Source organism: Eschrichtius robustus, chromosome 7 (genome assembly GCF_028021215.1).
Source record: "Eschrichtius robustus isolate mEscRob2 chromosome 7, mEscRob2.pri, whole genome shotgun sequence".
NCBI lineage: Eukaryota > Metazoa > Chordata > Mammalia > Artiodactyla > Eschrichtiidae > Eschrichtius > Eschrichtius robustus.
The window spans coordinates 16,380,949-16,401,990 of record NC_090830.1 but is presented as its reverse complement, the minus strand read 5'-3'; the positions used below and the strand labels follow the sequence as shown (position 1 = coordinate 16,401,990).

Genomic DNA, 21,042 nt, shown 5'->3' with positions numbered 1-21,042 from the left:
CAGTAGAAAGGAACGTATTTCACTGTGACAGGGCTATTTGCACATCAGTAAATTGGAGGTTACTGTTTAGCATGTTCAGAATTAATGCAGATACTGCCTCTTACACATGCTGTTTTGGTCTATTGGTAAAATACCATAAACTTTTACAAAAAGAAAAGGTGTCACATTCTCCACTGGCCTACTGCTTTCGCTTTTTTTTTTTTTTTTTTAATATACGGTAGAATTCAACAATCAGTGAACTGTCTGGAAAACACAGAGATTATGCAAGAGGCCAAGAAGAAAAGTGATCAAAATGATGAGTTTCCTTCCTGCCCTCAGGTCGGCTGAATTCTGTGGAAGTGGCTGCAGGGACTCATTTTCGTTCTGCTTTTCGTTGTTCAGGTTTTCATGCTTATTTTTGCTTTCTGAAAATAAATGCACCAGGGAAGAGTTATAGTTAGAAGGAAGAACTTTAAAAAATGTATGGCGTTTAGAATAGCCCAAACAAGGTCTTTTCATTTGGATCAAATTCTTTGAAAAAAGGTTAAAGATCCACAAGGTCATAAAGGAAAAAAAATAGAAGTAGAATCTGTTTTATCTTTTAGAATTTTCACTAAGACAAATCACTGAATGTTTTTGAGAAAAAAAAAGTTTTGAAAATTTAGCTTCTAATTGACATGAAAGAATACCAGCTCACCTTTCTCATTTTCTCATATTTATGTGTGCAAATACATAAATGTGAAAATTGAATCGAGGCTTCATCTCATGGTTAATGTGATTTAATTCTCTTCTATCCTTATAATACCGTAATTGTGGTTAATAAATAACTCTTCCTGCTCATTCTATACACGTACTTCAAGTTTGCACTTTCATCAAAAAGACAGAACATAAACCAAACCATAATATAATACTTGTTGTTACATAAGATTTTTATACAGAGAAACTGAAAGGAAAATATCTTTTAAATGAAGATATAATTTCTAACTTTTTCTAAATAAAGCTGTTTAATCATATTCCAATTTGGGTTATTTGAATATCTTCCATTTAGACTATATTAGACTAACTCAATTCAAACTGCTCCTATTTTAAGGCCTAAAACATCATCATTTACTTACTCTGTGGGGTCAAATGACAACCCCTCGAACACTCAACAAAACATTGACAGTATCACAAGGGAAAACTCGTCATTTCCACCACCCTTTCCTCTCTGGGGGCACAACTTGGCATTTTATTTTGAAGGGGAGAGCGGACAAAGAGGGAACACCTTGGCTTGTTACACTCGGGCTGTGGGCTGACAGCCGCTGGGCAGCCGACTCCGCAGAGCCTGAGCCCTGGTCCCGGCAAAGGACAACACTGCACCTGGCATTTCATGTGTTAGATCCCAAGGGTGCTCATCCAATTACAACAGCTGTGCTGTGACCCGTGTGTGATGAGGAAAGTGAACGATGGCCCCCAACTCTGCCAGCAACCCCACACACATACGTGCACCCCCTCAGTGGATTTATCTTAATTGTTAGTCTTTGAACGCTGAACGCTGAGATTCTTTTAGCCTTTGGGGCCTGATTAAAGGCAGAAGGAAAAGGAGATTCTTTAAGTCAGAGGCTCATTATTTGTTCAAAGTTAAGAGGAAAATAATTAAAATATTATTAGATGAATTTGTATATATTGAAAAAAGAGTGCTTAAAAGCCAAAGAAAATCACAAGTTAAGAAAACAGAATAAATACTTACAATTCCAGAGTCATGTCTTGGTTTTATTTTATAAAGTGATTTTCCCTTTTTCTGCCTACACACCTCTTCAGCTTCTTTTACTCTGGGTGGGGGAGAAAACACACAATTTAAACAAAGATTTAGAAAGCTCACTACAATCCACCTATAGCAGGTGATTTATTAGAGAAAAATAATACCACATACCACAATGTCACCCACTATTTGATTTAAAAACAGAATGTTAGAGCTAGAGGCGAATTCACCTAGTGGTTCTTAACTTGGAATCAAAGGATGTGGAATGGAATAGAATACAGCACACTTATATTTTTAGGCTACACTTTATCCTATACTAACGGAGTCTTACATTCAGGAGGAAAGTAAAGAAATATCCTTCATTTTCAGGTGAGGGTGCTGAGCTTGGCTCCATTACATAAATGGGGCTGGCACTATTACATAAATCAGAAGCATTAAATAACTAAATAAGCAGTACCATATAAAAACTCATATGTTTATTTAAAACGGTCTCAGGTTCAGTTTCCACATTGCGTTTCCCCAGGCACGGAAGTCTGTGCAATGAATACTTGGGGCGGTTTTTTAAAAATTGAGCTTCATCAAGCATGGGAATGAGTCATTCGAAAGCAGAAAATAGAGAGTGAGCAGTAATGATTGAACGCGTCTAGGATTTCTTTTTAAACACACGCTCCAAGGGAAAACAGTGTTGAGTTTACCAGAGGAACAGTTAAAAGAGGACGTCATGGGGAGGGAGATTATGCAGCAAGTCTGGCTCTGCTGTCTGACGCTGGGTAACATCTGCTCGCTCTGCCCTCTATGTCCCTCAGGAAGGACAAGGGCTCGATAATGCAGAACAGCATCACTAAGAAGATCACACAGAGCTGCTGCAAAGGTCCAAAAAGTTTTACTTTAAAAGTTCTTTATAGTAACGCAATTATACTCCTATGAGGATGTTAAAAAAAAAAAAATCAGTCCATGACTTTATAAACAGACATATTTATATATAAAAAAAAGTTCTTTATAAAATACTGTAGGGCTTCCCTGGTGGTGCAGTGGTTGAGAATCTGCCTGCCAATGCAGGGAACACGGGTTCGAGCCCTGGTCTGGGAAGATCCCACATGCCGCGGAGCAACTAGGCCTGTGAGCCACAGTTACTGAGCCTGCGCGTCTGGAGCTTGTGCTCCACAACAAGAGACGCCGCGATAATGAGAGGCCCGCGCACCGCGATGAAGAGTGGTCCCCACTTACTACAACTAGAGAAAGCCCTCGCACAGAAACAAAGACCCAACACAGCCATAAATAAATAAATAAAATAAATAAACCCAAGAGTTAAAAAAAAAATACTGTAAAATGTTACGAATGATTGCTTTAACTAAACAAATAGTAAGAAATCTGTAAACTGGAATTCTATTAATAAAAATAGGTGCCATAAGAAAGAAAATAACCTATTAGGTTAATTTGTTTTTATTACTGTGGTTTTCCTCGGGAATTAAAAATAGAGTATTTCTGGAGAAACTGAAAAGGCCGTGACTTATCTTAATAAAAGACTTAGATCTTGAAACCTGTTTCCTGGAAGAAATGAGTTTTAAATATATTTCTTGAGCCTGATGGTAAAAGTTCTAATGATAGAATTCATCTCTTATGCAGTTGAAAGAACCCCTGTTTTTAAACAACAGAAGGAAACAAATCATGGAGTACAGCAGCTATGAGGTTACTGTTGCAGCTCACAGTAAAGCGTGGCAGATCAAAGTAACTCCTTTGGGACGTAAAATGCCTGCTGAGTTGCTAATGTCAGTAATTCCAGAAAATGATGACAGTTCAGAAGACAATCCATTGTTACCACTTCTACTACTTTCTTCCCAAGCCATAAATTTGCCTTTAATCTTTTCCAAACATTTGAATACAAACACATTATAACAAACTAAGGATTGCAGAGTTCCCATCTTCGTCTGAAATAACTACCAGTTAATACAAGTTGAAATATTTGGACAAGAAATTAAGGAAGACTTTTTTTTTTTTAGCAGTTAGAAAAGATACAGTAGATCCCATTTTAAATTCACTTGGAGCTCTTTAAAGCGTTTTGTGACATTTTAAAAAATCTATGGGGCTTCCCTGGTGGCACAGTGGTTAAGAATCCGCCTGCCAACGCAGGGGACACAGGTTCGAGCCCTGGTCCGGGAAGATCCCACATGCCGTGGAGCAACTAAGCCCATGCGCCACAACTACTGATCCTGCGCTCTAGAGCCTGGGAGCCACAACTACAGAGCCCCTGTGCCTCAACTACTGAAGCCCACATGCCTAGAGCCCGTGCTCCGCAACAAGAGAAGCCACCACAGTGAGAAGCCCGCTCACCGCAACGAAGGGTAGCCCCGCTCGCCGAAACTAGAGAAAGCCCATGCACAGCAACGAAGACCCAATGCAGCCAAAAAAAAAAAAAAAATCTACTTCACAAGTTTATAAATCACCAAAGCATCTTAATTTTCTCACTATCTTACTTATTTTGTTCTTAAAACAGTTTTTTCTAAGTATCACAGGAAGCTGAGTCTAATACAAACATATTAAATTTTACACAAAAACAAGTCCAACCATTCCCACAGCAGACACAAGGAGAGCTAGAGAGAGTGGTCAGGGAGCCCTCGCAGTGCCTGGGCACCGGGCTAAGGACACTTAAGCCTGGCGTCTGGCAGGGGAGAGGCCCGTGCCCACAGAGGCTGGGGCGCTCGGAGCCCAGCGCCGGGTTCGGGGGTCTGTGCCCCGAGGGGACCCTGGGGTTGGCGGGTGGGGTTCCTGAAATCCTTCGGAGGCAGGTCGACAGCTGAGCTTCGTTTCAAAGAGAAATCTTAATTTTCCATACTTTTCTTGGAAGGGGAAATGGGGCTGAGGGTGAGGGGAGAGGGCTTGTACAGAGTAACCTGGGGGTGCCACGGGGACCCTGCTGCCTGGGACCCGCCACCGAGGCCAGAGCTCCCCCGCCCCGCTGCTTCCCTGTCCAACCGGGGCGAGTGGTCCCTGCGTCCCCAGACCCCGGCCGCGCACATGTCTCCCGCACATGGCTCCCGAGCGGTCGCTCAAAGTCAGGAGCAGAGGAATCACGGAGAATCAGATAAAACGCAGCTCCCGGGCCCCCGCGTGCCTGTTCTGGGTCAGGTGTCTCTGCTCCCCCACCGTAGCCCCCCCCATCCCCCGCCAGGACGTGCTCGGAGGCAGCACTGGGAGAGTCTGATCTGATGTGGGCGCCCGTGGGCGACACCGGGAGAAGCTGCGTCCCGGAACCGAGGCGGTGGTTCCCCACGCCGCGCCCCGGGACCCCGGCGCTCCCGCCCCCTCGAGGCAACGCCGTGAACCCCCGGGTCACGACCCCAAACCGCAGGAATGGGCTCCCTGCAGTCCCCTTGGGGCCCAGCCATCCTAAGTCTCCTAGCAAATGCCGCTTCTTCCAAAGGCCAATTTTATTTCAACAAAACTCTGACAACAAGACATTTTCCCCACACTTTGGGCAGGAAAAAAGAACGTGTCCCTGGAGGTGAGCTTGCCGCCAGAGTTGGCAGAAATAAGAGGAAAAATAATGAGGGAAGCCGGAAGGGAGAGGGCCCTCCTACTTGGGCCTCCCTCTGGGGGCCAGGAGGAGTTCTCGGCTCCAAGTGCAGTCCTCTTGAGTAACCCTCTTCCCTCCTGCCTCGCCCCTCATTCAATGAGCGCTAAAATTTCCTAAACTGAGTAGGAAAAAGATGTTCATTTCATAACTAGATATTAAGTGAAAAGGCACAGTGGTGATAACTTTTCAAATAACAAAAATGACCTACAAGTCTTATTTGGAAAGGAGGAGGGGAGTGAAAAGAAGGATAGTACTTCGTTTATAAAGAGAAAGCAGTCACATGAGGAAGGAGGAAGTCAGGGCTTGGCTGAAGGGGACAGTCCTTGGCCTGCACTTGAGTTTAACCTCCAGTTAGGAGGGGTCTATGGTTGGCGTATGGATTCATAGCTCTTGTGCATGATTCACGAAGATGCTTTCTTTTTAATGTGGCTGCATTCACACAAAAGGGACTGCCAGGGCGTTCGTTAATCAAGGTTTTACTCTATTAGTCAGTCTCCCAAGGCAACAGAAATAAAAGCAAAAATAATGGGACCTGATCAAACTTACAAACTTTTGTACTGCAAAGGAAACCATAAACAAAATGAAAAGACAACCTACTGGCTGGGAGAAAATATTTGCAAATGATGCAACTGACAAGGGCTTAATTTCCAATATACAAACAGCTCACACAACTCAGTAATAAAAAACCAAACAACCCAACTGAAAACTGGGCAGAAGATCAAGACATTTCTTCAAAGAAGACATACAGATGGCCAATAGGCACATGAAAAGATGATCAACATTGCTAATTATTAGAGAAATGCAAATCAAAACTACAATGAGGTACCACCTCATACCATTCAGAATGGCCATCATCAAAAAGTCTACAAATAACAAATGCTGGTGAAGGTGCGGAGAAAAGGGAACCTTCCCACTGTTGGTGGGAATGTAAATTGGGGCAGTCACTATGGGAAACAGTCTGGAGGTTCCTCAAAAAACTAAAAATAGAGTTACTGTATGATCCAGCAATCCCACTCATGGGCATGTATCCAGACAAAACTATAATTCAAAAAGATACATACACCCCTATGTTCATAGCAGCACTATTCACAATAGCCAAGACATGGAAACAACCTAAACGTCTATCAACAGATGAATGGATAAAGAATCTGTTATATATATATATATGCAATGGAGTATTACTCAGCCATAAAAAGAATGAAATAATGCCATTTGCAGCAACATGGATGGACCTAGAGATTATCATACTAAGCAAAGTCAGAAAGAGAAAGACAAATACCATATGATATCACTTATATGTGGAATCTAACATATGACACAAATGAACTTATCTACAAAACAGAAACAGACTCACAGACATAGAGAACAGACTTGTGGTTGCCAACTGGGAGGGGGCTGAGGGAGGGATGGCTTAGGAGTTTGGGATTAGCAGATGCAAACTATTATATATAGGATGGGTAAACAACAAGGTCCCACTGTGTAGTACAGGGAACAATATTCAATATCCTATGATAAACTATAATGGAAAAGAATATAAAAGTACATATGCATGTATAACTGAATCACTTTGCTGTACAGCAGAAATTAACATTGTAAGTCAACTATACTTCAATAAAATAAACTAAAAAAAAAAAAGATTTTACCTTATTAGATAACTAAAAAGGGAAGTAAAATTTTTTCAGATGACATCTTCGGTAGGCTAATTCTAACAACTGCAACTTCTAACCAGAAATCTAGACAACAAAGAAAATATGAACAAAAACAAATGATATGATAAGGAAAACTCTTCTCTCATCACTTTTAGTGGTTTTGGAAAAACAACAACACAGAAAGCAGAGACTAGAAAACAGGAAAGGTAGACAGAACAGAAGGATACAAACAGTATATCATGGCCATGAAATTTGATGTTTATGTTAAATTTTGGTGTAATATCTTTTATTGTCCATAAAACTTCAGACACAACAATGTGCTGAATACTTTTCAAAAGTATGCACTTATCCCTCAAATGAAGGACCAAAAGTAATAAAAGAATATGAGGCACTCCTTGATCTTTTAAGGGAGAATTTAATCATGGGAAAAAACCAAGAAACAGATGGAATCAGGTTTGGCAAACAGAGTAGGTGACCAATTTGAGAAAATATTTTTTGTTCTTAACTTTTGTCCTGGCAATGGGTCAGAAAGAGTTACATAAATGAATGGGTGATTCCCAGTAAGTGGAAACTCACTCCCTACAAGGACCAATCTTTGTATAACCAATTTTGAATAGACTTTTTGAAAAAATGAAACTTTTCTCTTTCTTAAATAAATGGAAATACTTAACCTTTACTTGATACCACCTTCATCACTGTTGTGATGTGCGGACTCAGGCCTCCCTCAAGGCCCTGAAGGCATAGACAGCAGCTCACCCACTCTGACACCACACTGTGCTCTGTTGGACTTGACCTCACAGCCAGTTTTAAATCCCCTGTCTGTTCCTAAGATGGTACATTGTGATCACTCCTCGAGGTGCCAGCATATCTGCCTTATCTGCCTTTAAAAAATTCCTATCTTCTCTAGAGGGGAAAACCAGACAACTAAGCTCATTTAAATGAGCCTCAAATTAGAGCAATAATGCTCTGAGTTCAGTCCCAGCTACACAGATACAGCTCCTGGGCCTGGAGGCAGTCCTGTCAGCTGCCAGGGCTTCTCCCCCACACACCACCCTCCACCTCCCACAGCTGGGTCTGGAAGGTTAGGGCGGCCAGGGGTCTGACTCACAGTCAGGCAGGACAGGACAGCGTTCAGCGCTCAGCGTCCCTGGTGAGAAGATCCTAAGATACCGCACCACCCGACCTGCCCATTCAGCAGCTTGTTTGGGAAGATGTCAAGTGAGGCTGGAATGAATGTGAAACCTGAAATTCAAGCTTATCAAGGTAGAGAAGTGTGACAGCATTAGTCGGTAACGACAGATTTTGTGATGCTACAGAGAATACAGGATAAGGAGTGAGCATTTTGTAAGCAATGTGACTATGAGATGAGTCCTCCGTTGAAACTGTTGTCTGGGCAAAAATGACCAGAGGAAAACATAACATCTCTATGCGTTAAAGCTTAAAATTTCAAGAAAACTCTTACACTAAATTTATCTTCTAAAAAATAAAGTTGTAAATATAATCTAAAAAGAAGCTAAATAAATTTCAATACATCTATATAGATTTTTATTCCTTACATGCAAAAATTTTCAGTTGTAACAGCTTCATTTGGCTTTAAGATATTAAGCTTAGAAGTTATTAAGCATAGAAAATTTGAGTCCAGGAGACTGAGAATAGTTTTAAGGTTTATATCACAGAGAAGACAAACGTAGGTGACAGAATGAAAAATATTTTTTTATCATAGAATTTCTTGAAACAGCATAATCTATAAAAATACTGAATCACTATGTTGTACACCTGAAACTAATATAATGTAAGTCAACTATACTTCAATTAAAAAAAAGAAACTACTTTAAATTCCAATAATAATTTTGTCCTTAGTACAATTGGATACATTTATACTAAAGGTTATTCTAAACAGAGAGAGTGGTTTCTGATTTCTCTCCTAATAAAAACGTATATTTCTCTGCACTTTCCTTCCCAAGCCCCATACCCATTTATTGTAAGGCAAACATACAAAAAGTTCAATGTGATTCAGTGTAAAGACAGTTTGTGAGATGCTACAGTGACACAGACACAGAGAAGAGAAACCACACGTCCCTGTGGCCCGCAGGCCGAGTAATCTTTATCTACTTTGTAGAGCAAACACCCGGCGGCCTCACCCTCATTAAGAAAACAGATAAACTATCGTCATTCAATGGAATGAGAAGGGAGCCACTCCTGCCACTGAGCAGTAACAATCTGGTCTAAGTGAGCGTCGGGCGGCCGGGTTCACTGCCTCCCGGGGCAGGGGCGCGGGGTTCCCTCGAGGAGATGGGTCTCCACCCACCCCCTGAGAGCAGACCACTCCCCCGCCCAGCTCAGCGGAGTCCCCACGGCTGCCTACTAAGCCCAGGGAAACCATTCTAATCCAAAAGAGAGGAGAGGGGGCTCTGGACGGAGGCTGGGTGGGAGCCGGCGTGCGGATTCAGTAGAGACGGAAGCAGGTGTAGACGCCCTGTGGACTCGAGTCCGTCTCGGCCTGCCCTCCTTTATGACCGCGATGCTCACCACCCCCCCCTCAAACCCCCTGAAAATATAGTGGAAACAATCAATCACAACGCTCCTTATCACCGCAAGGGAAAATAACTGAAGTTTCGTCAGGCACGTATTTCTGAATTTGAGTCTAATTTCTGAATTTCATCGCTGATACTCTCTGACTCTTTCAGAGAAAACCGCCTCCGCGCCTCCAGGGCTGACAGCGCAGTTAGAACCAGCGAGCGCACGGCTGCAGCGACTCAAGGCGGCCACGCTTTACATGACCTCCGCCTGGGGACTGGCCTGGGGACACCCACCTGGGGACCACGCCTCAGGGACCGGCCTGGGGAACCTCGCCAGGGGTCGGTGCCCCAGAGACTGGCCTTGGGACCCCAGCCCGGGGACCGTGCCTCTGGGACCCCCGCCTGGAGACCACGTCTCGGGGACCAGCCTGGGGACCCCCGCCCCTGGACCACGCCTCGGAGTAGAGGTGGGTCAAAAGAGAGGAATTATTCATTCATAAGAAAACACATTCAAGCAGTCAAATGAATTCCTTACAGCCGGCATCTCTTTGATAACTGTCTAATGTTCTACAAATGTAGGACATTGTAACTCATGGATGAGCTACCATAGGAAGAAATGTTTCCCCCTAGGTTTGGAAAGGCTGTAGGTGAGGAAAGATGGGTCCGGAGGACACGGCTGGGTTCTCTGGCTGGGCTCTCACTTCAAGGCGAACAAAACAAAAAATCACACACACACATCTCAGAATAACCCCATGAGGTGGGTACTGCTGTTACCCAACTTTTACGGTGAAGAAACTGAAACTTAAAATGGTCACGTTGCTCGCTCAGGGTCAGAAACCAATGTGGCAGATGCAGACAGACACAGACAACACCTCCTCAGCTCTAGCTGTAATAGGCATCGCTCTGTGTGGCCTCCTCACAAGGCAAAGGCACGGGATGACGAAAAACACGGCCACCAAAATCTTCCTCTAGTTATTTATATGTACATAGTTATTTACATTTATGTATTTACACTTATCATGTATTTATATATTTACATACATTATATTAATTTATATTTATTATTTTTATTTTTATTTCTATTTAGCAGCATTTAATTTTAAAAGACTGAATTTTCTAGAACTCTGAACATATAAAACGTGACAGGTTAAAATGGTTTTTGAAAGAGAAACTATTTAGGAAAGTGGGTGCATGTGTTTTACTAGCTCCTGGGGAGAAGCACTCTAACTGGACAAATTCTGAACCCTATTCAAGGAAAAGTATTAATGGAAACACAGTGAGCTGTAGTGTTCGTCTTTGAAAAAGGAAAGCATGCAAGATCATCCGGAGAAAAAACTACCACCACATTTTCTTGATTCTAATTTCTAGGAGGAATTCTTGACGGTGGCCCTCTACATAAGGGATGTGAACTGTAGTCAGTAAAAATCTAAAAATACAGAAGACAGAGAAACTTTTCCAATGGCTTTTTTCTTTGTAAACACAAATCCTCAATGTAAACCGCAACTAAGTTTTAAGCTTTAACTCAATGAAGGCGTTTCTGAGGAAAGGGGGGTCGGCACACACTTGGAGTGTGTTGTGCCCTTGCTTTTTGGTGATCTAACCTGATAGAGGGCTACAACTCTGAGAAACCCGGAAGGACAGTGAGCACATTTCCCCCACTATCTCAGATCCCAATGGTCTCAACTGAACAGCAGTCAGTAGGTGGTTAGAGTCTCTGACAAATGTCGGAAATGCCAACACTCTGTGCTGCTGAAGATGGGAGATGCATTTACCTTAGGGACTAGATGATTAGACAGTAAGGTTCACACTCCACTGTGTAAATAAAGACCATGAATTATATTCTGTCAAACCAGAGTATCATTTTCTCATGTTCTTCCACAAGGAATTTACCGTGGTGTCAGAAAAAGTTGAGAAATCTGGAAGGTGCCATTTAGAACGTTTAAAAATGCTTAGATGATAAGCTTTTAACGGTTACTGAAAATAGTAATATTTGTATTCACAAACATGTTAGGATTTTAAAGCTCTGATAACATAGTTTTCACTGTTAATTTAAAATCTCTCATTTAAAAAAAAGGGTTTCTTTTTCTCATGGCTCTTGTAGTAGAGACTATTTTAATTCTATATTAGACCCAGATTTACATGGAATTTACAAAAGTAGCTCAGCTGATGTGCCCTTCATCTAAGTCCCGTAACAATGACCATGTTCTTTCTGTAGGTATTGAGGATGTTTTACATTTCCTCAATAAAATGGTTAAAATGACAGTTCCTGGTCTCACAAATTTATGATAGTAAATAAAATGAACTTCTGTCATACATGATGGCCAAAACTATTATAAAATCACATTTGACAGCAAAGTACCTCTTTTATTACAGGAGACCAGTGTTGTTTACTACATTTGACATTTTTTGTGCAAACATCCTTTTTACTATTTCCACCTGTGTTAAGATATTTTCTTAATTTCAGCAATTCCTTTTTTTTTCTTTTGCATATGGTTCAGAAAAGTGTCTGATTATAGCTAGTGAGATACAAATTTAAGTTCTACTGGTACTCACACTATGGTTTTTGTTTTGACAATTCAATACCAAGGAGGATGTGGGTGAATAACCTGGATCCTATTCTTTTAGAAAAACCTTTTTTTGATGGGGCAGGAACTCAAGGGCTATTAGACATAGGGATTAGTTTATAGTGGGTTTATCACGTTTCTTCCCTGTAAAACTCAAAAAAGAGTACAACAGAGCTATTAATATCATAATGGTTTAGAATCTTGCGAGAGAGAGATGTGGGCGATACAACACAGGAATGCATCAAGGAAACACACATATTAAGGGAGAACAAAAACACGTAATTTTTCCCTCTACTGGATGATTCTTATCAGGCTAAAAATATGCTGTTCATCCCCCCATCAGATAAAAAATACCTCTCATCCCCCGCCCCCTCCAGCGAGACCTTCCTTCTCTGCCACCCTTTACATGTACTGGTCCCTCCAGAGAGCTGCCCATCATCCCCTTCTCCACGTCCTCTGTGCCCATCTAACCAGGCGTCTGTCACGGACCACCTGATGGCGCCTGCTCTTGTGATGTCGCCGTTTCCCCCAAGTTCCCAAATCCAAAGGTCTATTCTCCTCCCGCTCCCGCAAGCACCAGCAGCTCTGCTTTATGGCCTCCTTCTGGAAGTCTCACTGACCTGGTCCACCAGCCTCCACAATCTGCCCCAGCACCCCTCTCTACAGCCCAGCCGTCTTCTACCTTTCTCCTCCTGCTCACTCTGTTCCAGCCATTGCAGCCTCTACCCAGGGCTGTGCACTTGCCGCTCCGTCTGGAATGTTCCGTCTCGAAATCCCCTGGTTTCTTCCATCACTTCCTTCAAGTCCCGGCTTATCAGTCGCTTCTCAGAGAGCACTGCCTGGCAGGCTTACATGCACCACTAGCACCTCCTCCAGCCCTCTTTTCCCTCTGCCCAAAGTCCCCAGAGGACAGAGTGGGCCTCCCTCCTGACTGAGCAGTGGCACAGGGCACCTTCAGAGAACTCTGGACAGCACAAGGCAGGTGCAGCTCACACTGGGAGGACCACATGCCCTTTTAGTAAATGCAGAGTGGCCACATCCTCTCTGAGGCACGGCTACCCAAACAGGACTCTGTACAGCTCAGCATCAAGCTTTAAATCATTCAAGGGAGGGAGGGGTTTATAAGGAGACATATCAGCCTTTCTCCAGAGAGATCAATGAGATCGTGGACGTGAGAGCAGGAACACTTTATCTAGAACAGAGTGTGACACACAGGTGACAGCATAACCGCTGTTCCTAAAGGAAGGGGCGACCTTTGTAATCAGCTTGGGGTGGAGTATGGCCAGGGCTGTGGGGGACAATGGGGAGAAAGCTGAAGGATTATCCAGAGAATGTCAACATCCCTCAACAAGATAAAATGACAGGTGAAGCTGATTAAAGTTTTCAAACTTAGAAAGACATTCAAGGTATCAGGGATCTTAAGCATTTTATTACCAATCTTACTCAGGAAACAAAAGCAAAATAAATCAAAATGGAATGAAATAAAGTAAAATAAAATGCTCCTGGGCTTCATATAAGACAACATTCAAAAAGAGCAAGCATAAGTTGGTACAGCCACTATGTAAAACAGTATGGAGGGTCCTCAAAAAATTAAAAATAGAGTTACTATATGATCCAGCAATCCTACTCCTGGGCATATATCTGGACAAAACTATAATTCAAAAAGATGCATGCACCCTTATGTTCATAGCAGCACTATTTACAATAGCCAAGACATGGAAACAACCTAAATGTCCATCAACAGATGAATGGTTAAAGATGTGGTATATATATACAATGGAATATTACTCAGCCATAAAAAAAAATGAAATAATGCCATTTGCAGCAACAAGGATGGACCTAGAGATTATCATACTAAGTGAAATAAGTCAGAAAGACAAATACCATATGATATCACTTACATGTGGAATCTCACATATGACAAATGAACTTTTTTATGAAACAGAAACAGACTCACAGACATAGAGGACAGACTTCTGGTTGCCAAGGGGGTGGGTAGGGGAGGGAAGGACTGGGAAGCTGGGATTAGCAGATGAAAACTATTATTTAGAGAATGGATAATCAACAATGGCCTACTGTATAGCACAGGGAACTATATTCAATATCCTGTGATAAACCATAATGTAAAAGAATATCAAAAAAATGTATATATGTAAAACTGAATCACTTGCTATACAGCAGAAATTAACACAACATTGTAAATGAACTATACTTCAGTTAAAAAGAAAAGAGCAAGCTGACAAACCTCTGGTGTATCCATAAGCTAATAATATCATATTATCATTAGAAAGCCTAAATTGAAAAAAGAAGACTTGCATCGTTTTAGGAACCATATTAGGTATGATATGATTTTCATTTTTTTGGTTCTGCAATATTATCACTCTTAAAAATTGCAAATCATAGCTCCTAAAACTCCAAGAGCATTAGAATTTGAGTTTGATATGAAATTATAATATGCATATAAGAAATATCATGCATGTATAATAACTTAAATGATGATGATGACCACGGTGACAATGACCTAAAGGTCCTTCTAAGGAGGAACAAATCATAAACAAGAGCTTTCCACATAAACCAAGGAACCCAGGGTGGGGGAAACTTATTTGCTATGATAGCTGTTCAACGGTGGACACCTGAATTGACTAGAAATGCCCTTGTCCAGACCACGCTGTACTTCCATGGCCAGTTCTGCAGCACCGGCACGGCCAGTCCTCACTGAGGGCCCACTAGCTAGGAAGCACCGTATAAACAGTCTGTCCCTGCCCCCCAAAATGTCTGCTTTCTTCACATGGACTCAAAATTCCTCTCCTGACCTAGCAGCTGCCCATGGTTCACGTTTCTAAGCCTAACTGTTTATGACAAGCAGAAGCAGTGACCTGGTCAGAGGCCCATGGGGAGGGTCCCGAGTGAGAACTCAGAAGCCAGGTAAGGGCCGGCGGGCAGGAGTAGGGAAACATTCTGGTGAGAGGGTGGAGACCTCATGAAACACAAGTGAGAGATGGGGCTTTACCCCATAGCAAATGCAGACAAACTTCTTCCCCTTTTCATTTATTTTCACCATTATTATATCCACTTTTTTCCCCCGAAGTATTTATCTCTTCTCCATTAGAAATACAGTTTAAGAAAACTTGGACAATCTGACTCCCCCCATGGAGATTAGATTTGAAAAAAGTTTATTTAGAATAGATGAGTAATTTCAGAATAGACACACGTACTGTATGTATGTGTATTTTTAACATGAATTAAGGTTTCCTGAGTCTGAAGTTTACACAGGGAAAGCACTAGTCATTTCATCACTACAGAGTCAAGCTATTATAAATCACTAAGTATTTAAATAGATGGAGATCTTTTTAATCTTGGAATTAACTGTGATTTTTTACGATTTTTGCCAGCAGATTTGTCTCTGAAATTTTGATTTAGCTCATTTATTCATGTTAGTAGTCAAAAGATTTGCTTTCCTTGAGTACATCCCCTGGGCACAGGGGAAATGGCCAGGAGTGGACCAGGCAGGAAGAAAAGTAACGGATGTACGATTTCAAAACCGTGACCAACCTGAACAGACCACTGAGGGTGGGACGTTCAATCCTGGTCCACTTTTAGGCTTAGTGGTTAATGTGAGAATTCTATTTACTTTCTTCAAAAAAAAAAAAAGCTTTATTGAGATATCATTAGCATACTATTAAATTCACCCATTTAAAGTGGACAATTCACAGAGCCAAACAGGGAATTTCCTGGTGGTCTCCTGGTTAGAACTCCTTACTTTCACTGCCGAGGGCCGGGGAGGGGTCGGGGAAGTAAGATCCCACAAGACGCATGGTGCAGCCAGAAAACAAACAAACAAAAAATGGAAAAAACAAAACAAAACAAAACAAAACAAAACAAAACCCTAACCCACAGGGCTATGCAGCCATCTAGTTTTAGAACATTCCACCCTGCAAAGAAACCTCATCAGCAGTCACTTTCCATTCCTCTCTGCCCCCAGCCCCCGACAAGGGCTAATCTACTTCCAGATCCTATATACTTGCTAATTCTGGGTGTTTCATATAAATCAAAACACACCACATTGTCTTCTTCCGTGCCCATCTTCTTTCACTTAGCACCCATGTTACAGCCTGTATTCATGCTTCATTTCTTTTTATCACGTAACGCTATTCCACTGTAAGGATATGCTGTGCCTTATTTACGCACTCGTCAGTGGACAGACCTCCGAGTTGTTCAGGTGCCATGAATGACACTGCTGCATGTCCACAGGCCTCTTCCGCAGACCGTGGTGGGAGCTGCGGGCCCCATGGCAGCTCTAGGCTCACTTTTTTTTTTTTTTTCAATTTTCCCTGCGGTTTGTGGGATCTTAGCTCCCCGACCAGGGATGGAACCCGTGCCCCATGCAGTGGAAGCACGGAGTCCTAACCACTGGACCGCCAGGGAAGTCCCTAGTCTGCCCCCTTTGAGGAAAGGCCTGTTTTCCAAAGTGGCTTCACTGCTCACAGTACCCCCAGCATGTGAACGTCCGATACACTCAAAATTGAGTTTCACGCCTTATCACAGTTGCTTCTTAAATGTTAACCAGATTTTAGTAGGCAAAACCAGTGAGTTGACTGCTCTTTGTCCAATAAAATGATGCCGCAATGTCTGGGTCTAATGTTGCCATCAGCTGCAAACCTGCTGTAGAGCCCAACACCTACATCTTGGGGACGATCTCGCCCACTCCCACCTCTCACGACTAGCTTTGAGTACTCATTACTGACCCCATGATCCCAAATTTTTAAATGTAGAAGGAACACCTTCTATTTCTCTGCACTACCCACGCCCCCCGTGTCTGAGGGAGGAGTCCCGAGGCGGACAGGAGGAAGGGTGTCCGGCCAGTGGGCTCCTCTACCGGGGGCTCCAAGTCAGCCAGGAAGACGTCACAGGGGGGTGGCTGCAGGGGCATTTGTCGCTACCTAAAAAATCCAGGCTCCGGCAGAAGTCCACACAAACCTAAGAATTCGGCGTTGGACAAATCTAACAGGTCTGGCCCCCTCCTCCGGCAGGTTATAACCATCACATTGTTTGAGAGGCTCCTAAAGAAATTTAAAATGACCCCCAAATGACGGCTTGCTGGTACAGATATAGCTTGTTCTAGGAGCTAGTTGCAGCTCATATAAGCTGCATGATGTTATTTTTAACAGGTAATCTTAAATATCTTTACTCCATGAAGCATATTTTTAGCCAAGACAGTTTTATGACAAACTTTGCTAAGACACCAAAAAATATTTTTAGCAAATGCTGAAGGGAAATTAATAATTGCTCAGATACCTTTACAAGCCTCTGCAAGCTCAGCAGAAGATACAACAATGTTTAAATCCTTTTAAAGCAAAAAAGTCTGTGGACACGCTATTTTCTTGACTCTTGGCGCCAGCTGTCTGTTGGGAGTTGGAACCACAACCTTTAAGGGTGACTTTCTTCCATTTTTGAACATGAGGCTTTGAGACAGGATCTTCCGAAATTTAAAAGGATCTCTTGGAACATGGAAAGATGAAGCAAATGCATAGATTTTTTCCATCTAACCTTCACCTTAGGATTTTACATCATTTTTGGAGAACTGTTTTAGAAAGTAAATTTCCTGATACCCAGGGTGTCAGACCTTGTAAATCATTTTAGGAGAAGAAAGGTCTGATCTCTAAGGTCTGGTTAACATAAGCTCATCAGTCATGGAGCAGATACTAGACTTTTCTGACCTCCAGAGCTGCCCCAGCCAGGAACCCGTGATAACACGTGTGTGTAGGGTCCCAGCACCCTCTTCCCGTCTCTTCTGCTGCCTCTCCTAGTCCAGAATATCACATCTTTCAACTGGGCCACCTCAGGTTACTGAGGAGTTACCTCAGTAACTCCTAACTTGCTTCTCAATACCACCATCCAATTTCCTACCCATTGAGCCAACCACCTCTTCTCTGCATGAATCATATCAGGTTGTCCTCTTTCAAAAGCCCTGTGATGGCCTTCTACTGCACCCATGATAAAAGTCAGCCTCTTACCATGACTGCAAGGGTCGGAACGGTCAGGCCCCTGCCTGTTTCCTCAGATTCACCTCATGACCTGGAGGGCAGTCAGTCTTTTCTGCCAGGCTGCTGTGACCTTCCCACACCTCTACCTGCCAGGCTCACCACCGTACCCCTACACCAGCCTCAAATTCTTTAGGTGTCAACGTAAATGTTACCTCTTCAGAAAGGCCTCCTCTGACCAAACTTTCTAAAAGAAACTCTTCTGCTTTTTATTGTGCAAAAATGGTTCACTGTTTACTTTCCTCATAGTGCTAATTTCAACCTATAATTTTAAAATGTGCGTGTTTACTTTTTTATTGTCTGCGTCTCTCACTAGAGGGTAAGATCCACATGGCCAGGTAATTTGCTGAGCACAGAGTAAGGCATACATAATTGTTGAATTAATAAATTCATGAATTTAATTTCCTACTATGTCTTAATGCATATTAATTACTCCTTTAATGAGCGTAGGTCACATTCCCTACATATTCTCAGGCACCATTTGCACTGTCCTGTCTTGTTTGTCAATTTCCTGCCAAGGCTTCCACTACAGGGGTCAGAACTAGGAAGAGGGTTTCTTTATGGGTCCTTCCTGTAGAAACTGATGCCTGAATTAAAGGGGTAAGTGGTTGGCCAACTTCACGTACTGCTCCAATGTGACAGTGCTGAGTAGAGGTCCAAGAGGCAGTTCCACTTATGTGTCCAACAAACACATGACTACAGAATAATAAGCCTCTTTCCTTAGCTCAGGTTTATTTTCAGTTGCTTTGAAAGTGGTTGCTTCCTTCTACTCTGATGACATCATACTTCAACCTCAACACACAGCTCAGTGTATGAGGTGCCTCTGGTCTAACATGTACCCTCCTAAGGCCAGACCCTCAGACGCTTTCCCTCCAACCACACACCAGCTGGGAAGAGACCAGACCTGACTACCACATGCTCGTGCAGCTGGAGGAGTAGCTGCCCTTTCTCCTGGTTCCTCAAAGACCACCTGCCTCAGAATAAAGTGAACCAGCAAATTAAGTTAGACAGCACTTTAAACACAACTCTTACTAATGTCACCACTGATTTATGAAATCAGAATGTCTTAAGCTGGGACTCCCCTGGTGGTCCAGTGGTTAAGACTCTGTGCTGCTAATGCAGGGGGCCTGGATTCCATCCTTGGTCAGGGAACAAGATCCCACATGCTGCAACTAAGACCTGGCACAGCCAAATAAATAAATAAATATTTTTTAAAAAGTCTTAAGCTGACTACAAGTGAAAGGGTGATAGGCTGCACTGCACACGAGGGGGCTTGAGGCCCGGCTGCCAGAGCCCAATTTCCTAGTTTAGGACATCCCCACCTCCCAGGACCGCCTGGGAAGCTCCTACTCGACTCAGATCTGTGTCAAAAGAATAATTCTGGGGGCACTGATGCCCCCTCTTACTTCCCCCGCCTGTGACACCTCACCAAGGCTAGGCTGTCAGCTCCAGGGAGACAGGGCTTTCATCAAATGACCGAGGGTCTCCTGTGCCTGGACACTTAACATGGAACGAGAGGATGACCACACATGACAAGCTGGACTCTGCCTGAAAACTGAGTCTGTCTACAACAGAGCAAAAGCGGGCAGTGAAACTGTCTCCCCCAGGACCACAGTCCCTCCATCACGGTGGAAAAGCACAAGTGTGCCTAGTACCCTGTGCTAAGTCGTCTGACCTTCCCTGGGCCCCCAAGTGGTTCGGTGATGCTGACGGCTTCCTGTAGATAAGACACGGGTCACCTGGGACCTCACGCATGGACACTGTGCTCTGTGAGGCCTTGGGGAGAGGCTGGGCACTGTTCACGTCAGTTTGTCCCCATATTCTGGACAGAGTCGAGCTGACACTTTTTAAGTTATTTTTCATATGTTTTGTGTTGCTCAGTAATAACTAGTCCAGATTTCTTTGAAGAAGAATTTCTTATTAACAAGTGTACAAGCCTAGTTGCAAGTATATGAAGAAATATTTTTTCTGACTCACGACGAAACCAATGGGTCAGCTGTCTAAAGCATCAAAACAGGAGTAGAGCATAATGTAAATAAGAAGGGATAGGTCACATGAACACTGTCAAACAAAAGTTCATCCGTAGACTCAGAATCAAGACATTTTACCAATGAAGAAAGCAACTGAGTCACAATAATGCCTTGTATTTACAGATGTGTTATTTATATATATATTTTTTAGTCATCTGTTTTATACACATCAGTGTATACATGTCAATCCCAATGGCCCAATTCATCACACCACCACCACCAACCCCCTGCAGCTTTCCCCCCTTGGTGTCCATACATTTGTTCTCTACATCTGTGTCTCAACTTCTGCCCTGCAAACCGGTTCATCTGTACCGTTTTTCTAGGTTCCACATACATGCGTTAATATACGATATTTGTTTTTCTCTTTGGGCCTTACTTCACTCTGTATGACAGTCTCTAGATCCATCCACGTCTCAACAAATGACCCAATTACGTTCCTTTTTATGGCTGAGTAATATTCCATTGTATATATTTACCACATCTTCTTTATCCATTTGTCTGTCGATGGTCATTTAGGTTGCTTCCATGACCTGGCTATTGTAAATAGTGCTGCAATGAACATTGGGGTGCATGTGTCTTCTTGAATTATGGTTTTCTCTGGGTATATGCCCAGTAGTGGGATTGCTAGATCATATGGTAATTCTATTTTTAGATTTTTAAGGAACCTCCATACTGTTCTCCATAGTGGCTGTATCAATTTACATTCTCACCCACAGTGCAGGAGGGTTCACTTTTCTCCACACCCTCGCCAGCATTTGTTGTCTGTAGATTTTCTGATAATGCCCATTCTAACTGGTGTGAGGTGATACCTCATTGTAGTTTTGATTTGCATTTCTCTAATAATTAGTGACGTTGAACATCTTTTCATGTGCTTCTTGGCCATCTGTATGTCTTCTTTGGAGAAATGTCTATTTAGGTCTTCTGCCCATTTTTGGATTGGGTTGT

General features: G+C 42.7%; 1 protein-coding gene across 1 annotated transcript in view; it reads right to left on the bottom strand.

Annotated features, from left to right (window-relative positions):
* Nucleotides 1-377: 377 nt before the first annotated feature.
* The window catches only part of LOC137767147 (formin-2-like), a 336,850-nt gene continuing 316,185 nt past the window's right edge, over nt 378-21,042 (bottom strand). The window contains exons 25-26 of the mRNA XM_068547882.1: nt 1,709-1,790; nt 378-404 (exon numbers count right to left, since the gene is read on the bottom strand). Coding sequence (XP_068403983.1) covers nt 378-404; nt 1,709-1,790 — 109 coding nt within the window. The remainder of the gene's footprint in view (nt 405-1,708; nt 1,791-21,042) is intronic.